General features: G+C 37.6%; 1 protein-coding gene across 2 annotated transcripts in view; it reads right to left on the bottom strand.

Moving 5' to 3' along the window:
- sall4 (spalt-like transcription factor 4) overlaps positions 1–12,558 on the bottom strand; it is a 44,240-nt gene extending 31,682 nt beyond the window's left edge. Inside the window, exon 1 of one of the 2 annotated variants that reach the window (XM_048608618.1) lies at positions 12,412–12,558. In XM_048608618.1, coding sequence (XP_048464575.1) covers positions 12,412–12,478 — 67 coding nt within the window. In that variant the 5' untranslated portion in view covers positions 12,479–12,558. Of the gene's footprint in view, positions 1–11,145; positions 11,249–12,411 lie in introns of those variants that run through there. The other variant, XM_048608619.1, reaches the window with a different exon arrangement.
- Positions 12,559–13,091: the final 533 nt, after the last annotated feature.

Raw genomic sequence — 13,091 nt, forward strand, 5'->3', positions numbered from 1 at the left:
TCTAGGCCCGAAACGTCAGCCTCTCTGCTCCTATGATGCTGCTTGGCATACTTCAATGGGAAGCGGGCCAATTAGACAGGAGATATATTCCAGCCACTGCAATAATAGAACCACCCCCTCCCACAGCCACAATCTCCAAGAAAAATCTACCCATTCTATCAGAGAACAATGCCTTAAGAGCAGTTAGAACATCAGTGTCTGTGTTGAGTATGTGAAGTTAACAAATCAAACCTACTTCCTTTTCGATCCTGTAACAAGTTATTCAGACCCTCAGGTTTTCCAATATATACACTTCACAGACATAGTCCAAAAGGAAACTGGTTTACCATGTTTGCCCGGTTAAGAGGCTGAGAAGAAACAGTTGGTCTCATTAGCGAGGCTCTTTGAACTTCCTACACAGATCATAATCAGTATTCTTACTCACACTGGAAGCTGCTGGCCTGGTCCTCATTGGCTTCAATTTCTCAGATAAAAAGTCAAATAAATTAAAGCAATTTATTGATTTGGAAACTATTAAGTAGAACATGTGGACAGACATATAATGGCACAGTGTGTATCAAACTAGCACATGGTGAACAACAGCAAGTTTCACAATGGAAACTAATCCACCGTAAAAACAGGGCTTAGGTTTCTAATATAGTTAAAATCTAGAGTTTGGGAATGGTAACATTCCCTTCAGAGCCCGCATTGGTAATCCGGGTAAAAAGACAGAGTAATATAGCTGTTGAAAAGCGCAGCAATTTCCCCAAAATCCTTGCAGTATTTGAGGCTTGGAATAATGCAAGTTCAAGTCCAAATATTAGGGCAGGATCCTAAAACTGAAAGATTTTTATATGTTGCTAGATAGCCAAATCTCACCAACACTGCAGTTAGTTACACATACAGTACATTAACCAAGCATCAACTAGATTTTGCAATAAAATCACCACAATTTTTTGTTTTGCAAGACAGCCATCAAAAAACAGCCAAATTAGACTGAAGTAAGTCAGATTCAAAGTAAATTTGTTGCCGTCATAAAAGTTTTTCTTTTCATGGACTAGAGTACGAGACACTACATTGACTAGCATTTCGTGCTCGACTTCACAGAGAGGTCAAACAGCCTCTAATGATACAGGTTGCTTTCATAAACTTAAGGACATGCCTAGCTTTAGACAATTAACCAACAGCAAAGGTCTCCAACAATAAAAAGTGTTGTACAATTTTAACTATTAAAATCCAGAATAAATTAGCCCCACCTTAGACCAAGCCACAGAGTGAAAAGCTATACTTAAGATGTATTAAGGGGGGTTTAAAATCCTTCTCTTCAAACTTCACTTCATTGTTTTTTTCGTTATTCTTTTATCTGGATCCTAGAATTTCAAGAATGTAATCTCCAAGCATCCTGTAATCCAATAAATGTTGGGAATGCACCAAGCTCAGCAGGGAATTGAGACCCAACTGTTGCCAAATGGTATTAAGACAAAAAGAAAGCATTAAGTGATTCCAACAGGGCAATGCAAAGATAAGGGTTGCATTCTACTTTGTCAACTCACAGAACAATTAAAGAGATGTTCAAATTAACAGTTTTAAATACCCTTTCAACAGCATAAACCTGCATCTAAATGCAAACAAAATACCCTGAAGAAAGGAAATAAAGATAAAAAGGAACACTTAAATATATGGGTGTACATAAATCAGATTACACAAACTTTCAAATCAACAGACTAGATAATAAAATAATTAGTACATTGGCAGTATTTCAGTGATTTAAGCCAAATATTGTGCATTAACCGTAACATACAATATATTTCTAGAATTGATTGAAAAATTGTCAAACTCAATTAGGGCTCAAGCAAACTTTTAGGCAAAGTATTAGGATCACGTCTAAATCCCTGACAAGGGAATAGATTATATTTCATTGGTGAAGCTAGTGGCATTTTTCCCTATTGAAACAGTTTAGCGCCCCCCCTCCACAAATTTCCCTTTACAACCTATATTTTACATAAAAATACCTGACCTAGTCTAAACATATTACTTTAATCTCCTGGCTTAAAAAAAAAATCAGAAAAAAAAGGTAAAAAAAAAAGTGTTCAAGACTTTAAATAACAATTAGTGCAAAAAGCACTCTAAGTGAAACATTTCAGTTAAATGATGGAAAGATAATGACTCATTGTCACTTTGGGCAAATACACCCAAGAACTGCAAATCGTTTAGCTCTAACGCTTGCATTCCAAATATACTACAACTTTTTTGGTTAAGTCTAAAACCGCCCCACATTATATACTGTACGAAGGAAACTTTGCCTAGTCAAAGTCAAAGCAAGCAGAATTTAAGTGGCGCAAAATAAAACTCACATTTGTGTACTAAAACAAATGCAAGAAGATGGCAATTGTTAAAAATTATACAATGTCAATTTTAATGTAAAATCATAAGGTTAAACACTGTGAAATGCACTGTCAGATAGCATGTTCAATCTCTGTAAACAGAGCAGATTGGATCACCTGCTGGGGGCAGAATGCTAAAATCTCCGAGATAAACATCTGGTTTCCTGGTGTGCTGCTTACACAATAACTGCAACTAGAAGGATTAAACACAGGAGGGCACCCAAGTCAAGCAAATAGTGCAAACAAACTGTTTACAGGTAAAAAGGTACTGACACAGACATGAAATTCAGTATTACAACAACGGTTTAATTTCCAGTTTTTGAAACATTCACCCTTGCCAAATTTCCGAGACCTGATTGGGGCCATTTGTTAAATCACTGGCCTTTCACCTATGGAACAAAATCCAGCTTTGATTGATCGGGTGGACATCTTCAGTTTACGGAAGGTAACGACATGAAGCAAATTTTGACAAGTCTCAAATTTGGTTCTTAGTAGCATGAACTTAAATTACAATACAAACTAGCTCTAACTGACAATCTCAATAGGCTATAGGATGACTAACGTGGAAATAGAGTTCTTCTCACACAGAAACAGAAATTGCTGGAGAAACTCAGCAGGTCTGGCAGCCTCTGTGGGAAGACAGCAGAGTTAACATTTCGAGTTCTGCGATGCTTCATCCGAACTCAAGAGGATCAGCTATTATGTTGAAACATATCATCAAGAGCACTTGGGTGTGCCCCATGCTGACATCAAGTGCCTCAACTGGCAATTCTTTCATTCTCCCACAACATCCTTCACTTTAAACTCAAAATTTTAATGGGATAGGAGAGAAAAAAAAAGGAGAAATGGTGAAATCTTGCCTATGGGAAAGCACTGACATTTGGAAGTCAAGTTGCTTGTAAATAAAAGGTGTACATAGTGCAAACACCAACTGATTTTTTTTTAAGCCAGGAGATTAAAGTAATATGTTTAGACTAGGTCAGGTATTTTTGTTTTAAAACTCAGTCTACAATGGATACCACCCACCTGAGACAAAATTGTAGATAATCACCATCATTGGGCTGAACCTGCTGGACTGGCTAGCAATTTGGTGCAGATAAAATTAAGGAATGAGTGAGGAAAAGGAAAATTTTCAAGACCAAATAGTATTCCAATTCACTCACAGCATTCCTATGCAAACAGACAATGCAATACAAATGTACTTAACAGTAACAGAAACCCTGCAATGCAGAAGGAAGCTGCTCAGCCATCAGGTCCGCACTGACCCTCCGAAGAGTATCCCACCCAGATCCAGCCCTCTACCATAATCCCATAACCTGACATTTCCCATGGCTAATCCAACTAGCCTACTTATCCCTGAACATTACGGACAACTTCAGTATGTCCAATTCACCAAACAGACATGGGGAGAGTGTCCGTGTAGAGTTTGCACAGTCGCCCGAAGCTGCAATTGAACCTGGATCCCTGGCGCTGTGAGGCAGTAGTGCTAACGACTGAGTCACAATGCTGTACACTTGTCAAGTATGACAACTGAACTCAAGGTGTGCCAAAGTTTGCAATGTTTCCATATTTATTCCTTTAACCATAACATGTGCCACAAGTGATGTGATCAATTCAACAATTTGCATTTGTATTGTTCCTTTAAACATTTAGAAGCTCTCAAAGCATTTCACAGGAGCATTATCAAAACAGCATTCAACACCAAACCAAGCCGTGTAAAGGAGAAAGCAAGAGAGAGGTGACCGAAGATTAAAAAAAAAGTTAGTTTGGTTTTCAAATGGTGTCTTAAAAATGAGAGATGTTAAGAGTTGTGGAGAGAGTCAGGGAGTGAATTACAGAGAGAAAAAAAACGTCAAAAAGAGGGCAAATAAGGCATGGGTGACAATAGCAGTGTGGTTAAAAACTGGTTTTGTAAAAGTGACCAGAATCGGCTGTGTGATGGTGGTATACTGGCTGTACAATTTGTAGGGTATATGAAGATTAATGCCATACTGGCATTTGCCAGTTTGAATAATCACTGAAGGACTTGAGGGTTAGAATACAAATTTTGGGTAAGCTCAAGTTTATGCAGGGTAAGAAGTTCAAGTTTCACAGCATGTAGGTTACAACAATTTCTACCTCAGCTGGCAAAGAGCAGGTAAGTATTGACTCTAGTTGCAGCATGGTTTCACAACTGCCTTCAGCAGCTCACTCAAGTTATCCTTCTTCTTGCATTAGTACCAAAGCACAGTCAAGGGTAAGAGGCCACCAGGTGAGCTGAACACCATACTGTGAAGTCCAAACGGGTTTCACCCATATTTCCAGCAGAATCATTGAATGGTGACAACATTAAAACCTTAAATTCTTCCTTCCCTAGCCTTAAATCCAAATGTACTACCCTTCCCGATGATAGCACCATTAAGCCTGCTACTTTGAATGGTGCAGTTTATGAAATGCATCATGTTGCTGAAGCTACTTTTACACTGTCAGCTTAGTTCTGCTCGCACTTGATGCATGGACCTCACACAGCCAACAGCAAACAAAGTAACTTTACGAAGTTGCCAAGGCTGGCAGCAGCAAAACAGCTTTTCCAGCAGCCAGCTTCAGCAAACCCAGCAAGTTTACAGGATTTTTTTCTACATGTACACAAGCATAGTACTTAACCAAATGTGAAACAGTTCAAATGATTTGCGCAATAACCTACTGGAGAAATTGCTTGCAAACTCAAAATTATCAGAATACTTGTACAACAGAGCCTGCAAAATCACATATTTAGTACAACCAGGATTCCAAAACAATAGCTAATACATTGTGTTAAAAGCTACACAGTCAAAGGCATTTATAGTATTCTGAGTTAATAATACAAGGAAATGCATTTTGTGCAGCGTGCAAGACAACAAGAAAAGGTTTTCTTATTGATGCTAACCTTGGTTTAAAAAAAAACAAATCTAAAGCAGTTTGGATCCCTTACCGTAAAGGATTTTAATTTTAAGCATTTTCAAAAATTATTTGCATCAAAATTTCAAAATTAAAGCTAATTGAGACTATAAGTGTGGCTTAGAAAATGAATTAGTTCTTAAAAAAGATAGAGTATAACTACTAACATTTTCTCAAGAAAGCTTTAAAGAGACTGTTGATGGCTGCTGAACAACTCAGAAGGATCTAGAAAAAGGAGGCTGTCAAAAGAGAGAGCGTGTTAAACAATGAACCCCTGTGCATTTTCAAAATCTTCAAGGAAAAAGTATTAGACAGGAAGATTAACTCAGGAACTAGAATTGTACATTCCTGGTAAGAGCCTCCAATGGACTCAAGTTGGTAAACAGGCTATTCCAAGTCATGCTTAACACAACCATGGTGTTAACAGTAAACTAAACAACCCAAAACCCTGCTGCCAAGGTCAATTGCTTGGGAGCCCTAATTGTTAGCTTGACATCAACTTGCCACCCAGCAGGCCCAAGGAGGCAAAGGTTACATCAGCAGTTTCATGAAGATGTTGGTGCTCTTGTAAGAATGTGCTATACAGTATGACATTAAAAAAAACAAAAGCATGTAGACGATGATTTGCTGAATCTTTCCTCAAAAAAAAAAGGCCCATTAAGCGAACAAATATCAGCATTGGTTAGCTCAAAATACCAGATGATTTCAATTAATTTATGATTCCAACAGATTTCATAGTTAGGCAGAATTAAAATTAAAATCCAAATTAAACAGATATTCTCTAAAAGAATATCTCAAGATGCTCTTCTGGATTTTGCCAGTAGTAACAATTTACAGGTTTAGCATAAACCAATTAGCTTTACAGACCATTTCAAAAAACTTTTTCATTGCTTCAGATCTGCATGGTGATTTTGCACTGGAATAATTCACACAGGAAACAATTGGGTTTGGTTTGAGGGATTAGGGATGGATTTATTCTACACATCCAAAATTAAGACTAATCTGGACAAGCAAACAATCAAAACATCATCCAACTTCTTCTCCAACTCCAGGTGGACTGAATAACATATGTTAACTTAGTAGGGAGATCCTTTTTCAGTTTTCAAAATATTTCTTCAACAAAAACTTCAAAAATTTAATAGTTTTCATGAAGGATTATCAAAAGAATTGTATGAAAAATTAGTCAATTTACAGTATTCAAAACAGCAATGCTCAATATTTAGTTTTACTTAAAATCTCTTAAAGTTGCAGACTGCAAATTTTTTAGGCAGAACTGGTGAACCATACATGGCCAGACAAATAAAAACCATTCATCCTTGAAAGGAGTTGCAAGAATGATAATGTCTAGAATTAAAATTTAGAGTTAGGTTATAAATGGGAAGTGAGGAAAAACACATCCATTCTTGGAAGACATTTCCTGCCAGTTACAGACTGGAATGAAAGTTGACAAGGACAATACAAATCTTCCAACAATCAACCTGGATTGATTTGATTTTAATTTTTTTTGCCCCAAACAGTTTAAAGGTGGCAATTTTCTCCTCTCTTCTTTCCCCATCCTGGAAGGAGGTAGTGTATCCATTCAATCCAATTATTACAGGGTTGATAACAAAAAAGGCAGCTTTATTGTTTTTCCTAAACAATTGTTTAGAGTCAAGACAAAAACAATACTAAAACTCCAGATAAAAACACACACCTTTTAGTTGATTAATGTCACTGGAAGTCCCACAATCCCATAATCTTTCAGAGAGAAAAAACATTTAAAGTTTCACATTTCCAAGCATCTCTTTATTGCACCGTAGCTGGCTAGATACAAAAGAATGAAAGGCTGTAGGAGAAGCCAAGTCTACAATTACTGCGCATTAACAAAAAAAACCAGTATTTTCTTGCAGATAAAACAACTCTTTACTGCTACTTGTAATGTAGATTGTGGAAGGAAAATGACATCAAGTAATTTCACTGATCGTAACAAGTACGTTTTTGAAACTCCAGTTCAACTTCAGAGTTCTGTTTTCATGCTGCCTTTTCCTAAAGGCTGAATACAAAATTTACTTTGTAAACCAGTCCATGCTGCAGAATTATATTTGTAATATTAGAATGGACACTGAGCTTTGTGCTCTTCATATCTCCTATGAAGGTAAACTAGCTGATGGGAAAATATTATCAACTTTAAGTTAGTATAGGTTTCTGGGAAAGCTGTGATTATTACCAACTTACATTTAGTATTTGTATCGACAGAAGCCTCCAGCAACCTTTCTCCCTTCAGATTTGTAAAGTTATTTACCATTTATACATTACCTTTAGTTTGAAGACTTTGATTTTTGTTCCAAAATCAAAATCCCTTCATACTGAAGCTAACACTGCGCATTTAAAACATACTAAACAAGTTATGACATATCAGTAACGATGAGAGTTGTCTAATTCTACTCATTGTCACCTCTTTTGGTCACTCTGGTGCAGTTAATTTCCCTTCAAGTGAAGGAAGGGTACATCGCAAACAGCATTGTTTTTGGGGTGGGACTTCAAAACATTGCTCTATACACATCACTTGTATAATCCTGAGCAACCATCAAATATATTTAAGGAAACCAGCAGTTAAACAAAAAAAGTACCAGAATTGTCCCTGCAAATGCAAAGTTTCAATGAAAAGGACGGCACACTGTTTCTTGTTAATTCCTTTCCTAAAAAAAGGAAAAACAAAAATACAAATAATTCAGCTATGCTCGCTACACACCTAAATTGAAGGAAAATCAAACTGGCAAGATGAAGAGGTGACATTAGATACTGTGCGTGCGCGTACACACACACCAACACACACACACACACACACACACACAAACACACACACAGCGAAATCAGTTAAAAATTGAGAAAATTTCATGGATTGAGCAACAAAGGAATCTACATTTATTTACATGTAGTGAAAAGGAATCTTCTTTTCTAAAATTTACAAGTTAAAGAACTAATATTCTCCAACCTTTAAACTCAAGATATACATGCCAACACATACTAGGTATAAAAATGAATTTCTGACTACAATATAGCCAGTACGCAAATCATCTTCCCCTTGCTGTGCTGCTCAACAGATTAGCCTCAGCAATATTAAAATTGAGGTCCCTGCACAACACAAGAAAATATTTGAATCATCTCCACTTGTATCTTTGTTATAACAAGAACAATGGACAGTAACAAGTAATTCACAAAGACTCCTGGGACATCCTGAGTTTCTATTCATTTGATGATGCTCACAATGATGATATTATGGTTCTTCTTTTGTACTAAATTGTGTGAAATTGCACCATTTGGTCTTGAGATAGTTAGATAAAGCAAAAAATCTTCAGGTTAACAATAAACCAGCATTACAATAACTGCAATTATCACTGTATATAGTCTTGGATAATTCTCCAATCCAAACAATGGGATCTGGTGCCTTAAACGTCCTTTTAGTCAACAAGGAAAACAAAGTCCCAAATCACTTAGCAGCAATGAAATATTATTCCAGTATAATTACTGTTGTAATGTTAGAAAGTTAAATTTTGTAACTTGTTCAAATTTACAAACACTAAATCAAAAAGAAATGATTTGAAGTAATTTAGACCAGAATGCTCATTTTGGTCAGACATGGAATCATCCAAAACCAAACTGCATGAAATATTGTAACATCACTCGAAACGTTTCTTCCCCCTCCCCCATTGTGAAGAGTAAGGTGACCCTGAAGAAGCTGGGCATGCCAGCATTGAGATTTCCCCAATTAAAAGTGTTGTGCACTAAAGACTGGGGTGCAGGCAGATTTTTTTTCAAAATCTTATTTGCACTGCTACATTCATCTCAATTTCCCATTCTGGACAAAAAAAAAAGTAATCAATTGGTGGATGCCTCACCAAAATATTATTACAGTATTTGTGTAATGTATTGTTGCTTTTCAACCTACTACTGCAACAGGCTACAGTGCATTTTTGGCATTATCTTGTTATTGACTTTTAACATTACATATAATTACACCAAACCAGACTAGCTCGAATTGATGCTCATCACACTGACATTAAAATTTCCTTCAAAGTAGCAAGCAGAATAAATTGGATTGTCTTTTAAAAATGGCATCAAGTGTGATGCTGAAATGCTGAACAAGTTTAAAGCAACCTCTCCACCACAGCTCTACGAAAACCTAATTTAACACAAGGGACAGATTGTACACTGTATCTATTAAACAATCATGTCAGACATTGCAATACATCTTTGTACTGAGACTCACAACAGGCAAGATATTTTGTTTTTAAGTGTTCAGATGTTTTGCATTGGCTATCTACTTTTAAAGCTTGGTATATAGAAAAAAATGCAAATGTTAATCAGCATGTAAAGTGGAGGCAAAGTAGCAACATAATTCTGAAAAAAAGAGAACATTTGTGCCTAATTTGCAAGTTTCTGGGCTTATCAATTTCTGACTATTTGTTCAAATTACTAACATGACAGCACTGTCAGTTGCTTTGCACTGTAAGCATGACAGCTTTCATTATAACAAAGTTGCAGAAGGTATCACTATAAGTCAGGGAGAAAGAAACTACTTGAACCAATACATTCTAAAATATATTTCATTTAATATCACTCCCTTCATGTTAAAAATTAATCTCAAAACTAGCCATTTATAAAACTGCTTGAAGAAATAAACTAATTATCAAATTCACACACCAAATTGATGGATACATGGTAGGGGGACTGCTAAATAGAAGAAATCCAAAGGATCTCTACTTTAACCAGAGACCCTTCAGTACAAGTATCTCTCTCCACTCCTCTTCAACCTATTTCTCTCTCTCTCTCTCTCTCTCTCTCTCTCTCTCTCTCTCTCTCTTCAGCTGGCTATCCCGTACATTACTGCTGTCCAGTGCACATAGCAAGGGAAGGGACACTTGCTTTTAAAGCTGGCATGCAGATGAGCTCCTTTGTGAAAAGGGGATACCCAGGGTTTCACAAGCTTTTGTGCCATGTGTTAGTACACATACAAGCACTACCATTCCATCCCCCCACTTGCACTCAAGATATAAAGCACTGAAGTAGAAGTTACAGAATGATTCTTCAGAGCACATTAACATTCAAAATGGTTCTTTGAGGATTTGCCACTGCAAACAATGGGTGGGTCGCAGGACAGTTAAGCACTTGGACAATAACAAATGTCGGGGGGAGGGGGCAGAGTTCTACCACCAGCATAATTGTTCAGCAAGTAACTCTGTTTAATTTAATTTTACAAGCAAATGACTAAAAGTGTGTTGGTGAGTCTGGCCATCCATGCTTCTTGCACACAACTGCAATTAACTGCAATACTAATGGGTTCCAGCTGTATTACATTAGGGGAGATATAAATAAAACCCCATTCCAGAGGAAAACGGGGGTAAATGCAGCAATGTTTTGCATTTGATAAAACTAAAACGCAGGAAAAAGTGCATAAATTGTTTTGACAAATATCTTATATCAATACTCCCAATATCACTACTATAAGATACTTAAAATGTTAAACGTGGCTAAGCTATTTTAATGTTCAGATATCTACCAACTCAAAAACTACCACCACGTGCTCCAAATTAGATCTTCATCAATCATTCATGATGCAACGCATTTTTAAAACAATCTGCAGTTACAATTTTGCAAAACCAATTTAAAAGGAGATGTAATCAAATTTGAATGTTATCAGTGATAAACGGCAATACCGTTTTCAAGCCAAGGCTAGAGGTGCAAAACAATAAGGCTGTGCGTATGGCTTTTAAACAGTCTTTGATATTGTAGCTCAGTTCGATCTCACACCGATACACCCCATATTGATAATATACTTGCAGCGGAGTACTGTATAACTCTTAAAAACAAGATCTTACTGACTCACGGATTAAAGTTTGCATAACCCATATAAATCCATACTGGCATCAGTAGACTGGAGGTATCCCAGGTCTCATTTTTTGAAGGGCTAACATTTAACCTGAATACCCTCTTGCAAAACAACTGCAACTTCTGTGACATTTTTTTAAAAAAAATAGAACAAATGCGTCCATTGAGTGGCTGTAGGAAGTCGGAAATCAAAGATGGCTGTAGGTCATGGCTCGGAGTCCAGGGTGATCGCGATCTCGCCCTATCCTCAGCACACACAAAAAAACCCTACCACCACCTTTCAAATTAAAAACAACCAACAGCTTTCTTTAAAAAAAAAGTACCAGATAGAACCAAAAGTAACACTTTTTTTCTCTTAAGAAAGTTGATCAAAATGTTATTTTTTTAAAAAAAGATTTGCACATAAAACAATATCTTGAACGTTTACTGCAAACAAATCTGAATAGTACAATCGCGAAACATGATAAGCCTTTTAACAAGTTGCAACATCAACTGGTAGCGAGCCGCGTACAGAAATAAACGAAGCTCTGAATGATTACAGAATAATCGAGAGGCATGTAAAAAGAGAGGAAAATGAAATATATGCAACATAATTGTGACAAGATAAGATAGGATCTTCTTTGTGTTACATGTTGTAACTATTTATACCTACCTCGATCAATAGGAGTGAGTCACGCTAAGCGTGCGCATCAGACCCGTCCCATAATCGAGTCAAACACCCCCCCCCAAAAAAAAATGCTAGTTTTACAGTAAATCTGATCCCACAGATGGAGAATAAAAGTTTACTTGAATTGAAATGCAGGGGAAGCAGGATCTGCTCTTAGATTTTTTTTCCCTGGGAGGGATTTGCAGTCGGTCAGCGGTCAGAGCCTGGGTCTTGCTCCCTGCGGCCACGGTAAGGACACAAGCACTGGTCATTTTCACCACCCCCCCCCCCCCCCCCCACCCCCCAACTCCCTCTCTCCCCATCCCAACTTTTACATTTGGAAAGGAATTGAACAACTTTTAAAAAAAAATCTCCCTTCTATTTCATCCTAGGTTGTCCCTCAGTGATTAAACAGAAAGTATTCCGATCTTTTTTTTCAGATCTTCGTAGCTGATAACCGGTTCAAAAAGATGTTACGATCCAAGGGTCGGAGCGGACACGCACTCCAGAGAGAAAACACATAACTATTTTCTTCACGTAAACTGTTGATTAATCAAATAAACCACGAGAGATGAAACCAGAAGGTTTTCTCTAATATTCCATAGAAATGCATCTTACCGTTTCCAACTATGAGCTGCTCATCCGAGTTGATGTGCTGGGGTTTCGCCTGCTTGCGACGCGACATGGTAGATGCATCAGTAACAAATACAAAAAAAAATTCAAACAAATTCTTGGAGTTGCCAAATTACTCCATTAAGTGGAGTGCGCATGTGTCATGGTAATTATGATTATCAATAATGCATTGCGATTTATCATAGGCTCCTGACAGCTGATTGGCTTGGAGCCAAGGGCTCTCAGATTATTCAAATGAATGGGGGAGACCGCGAACGCGCACGCGCCCCCCCCCCCCCCCCCGCCAGTGCACTCTGGGGACTGTAGTCCTGACTCACCGCTGCCCCTCTACCTCCTTCAGTTCGGCGGCGACATCCCAAACCAGAGTCCCACTCACTGCAGTGTCAAACACCTCGTGGGTTTGACCAGTTCGAGTTTATTGCAGGATCTCTTTAAAGGTCATCACTGGCTTCTTTCACATTCCCACCTTTTGCTCTCGGGATGAAGGGGGCACCAATTTAAGACTGAATAGAGGAAGAATTTGGTTTCTGAGTCTTTGGAATTCCTTGCCAGAGAGCTGTGGGTGGGGGCAGAGTCTATATTTAAGAATTAGATAGATAGGTTTGTTTTTTATCAGTAGGGAAAATCAAGAGTTGCAGGGAAAACACAGGAAAGTGAATGTGAGG

Source organism: Rhincodon typus, chromosome 19 (assembly GCF_021869965.1).
Source record: "Rhincodon typus isolate 14 chromosome 19, sRhiTyp1.1, whole genome shotgun sequence".
Classification (NCBI taxonomy): Eukaryota; Metazoa; Chordata; class Chondrichthyes; order Orectolobiformes; family Rhincodontidae; genus Rhincodon; species Rhincodon typus.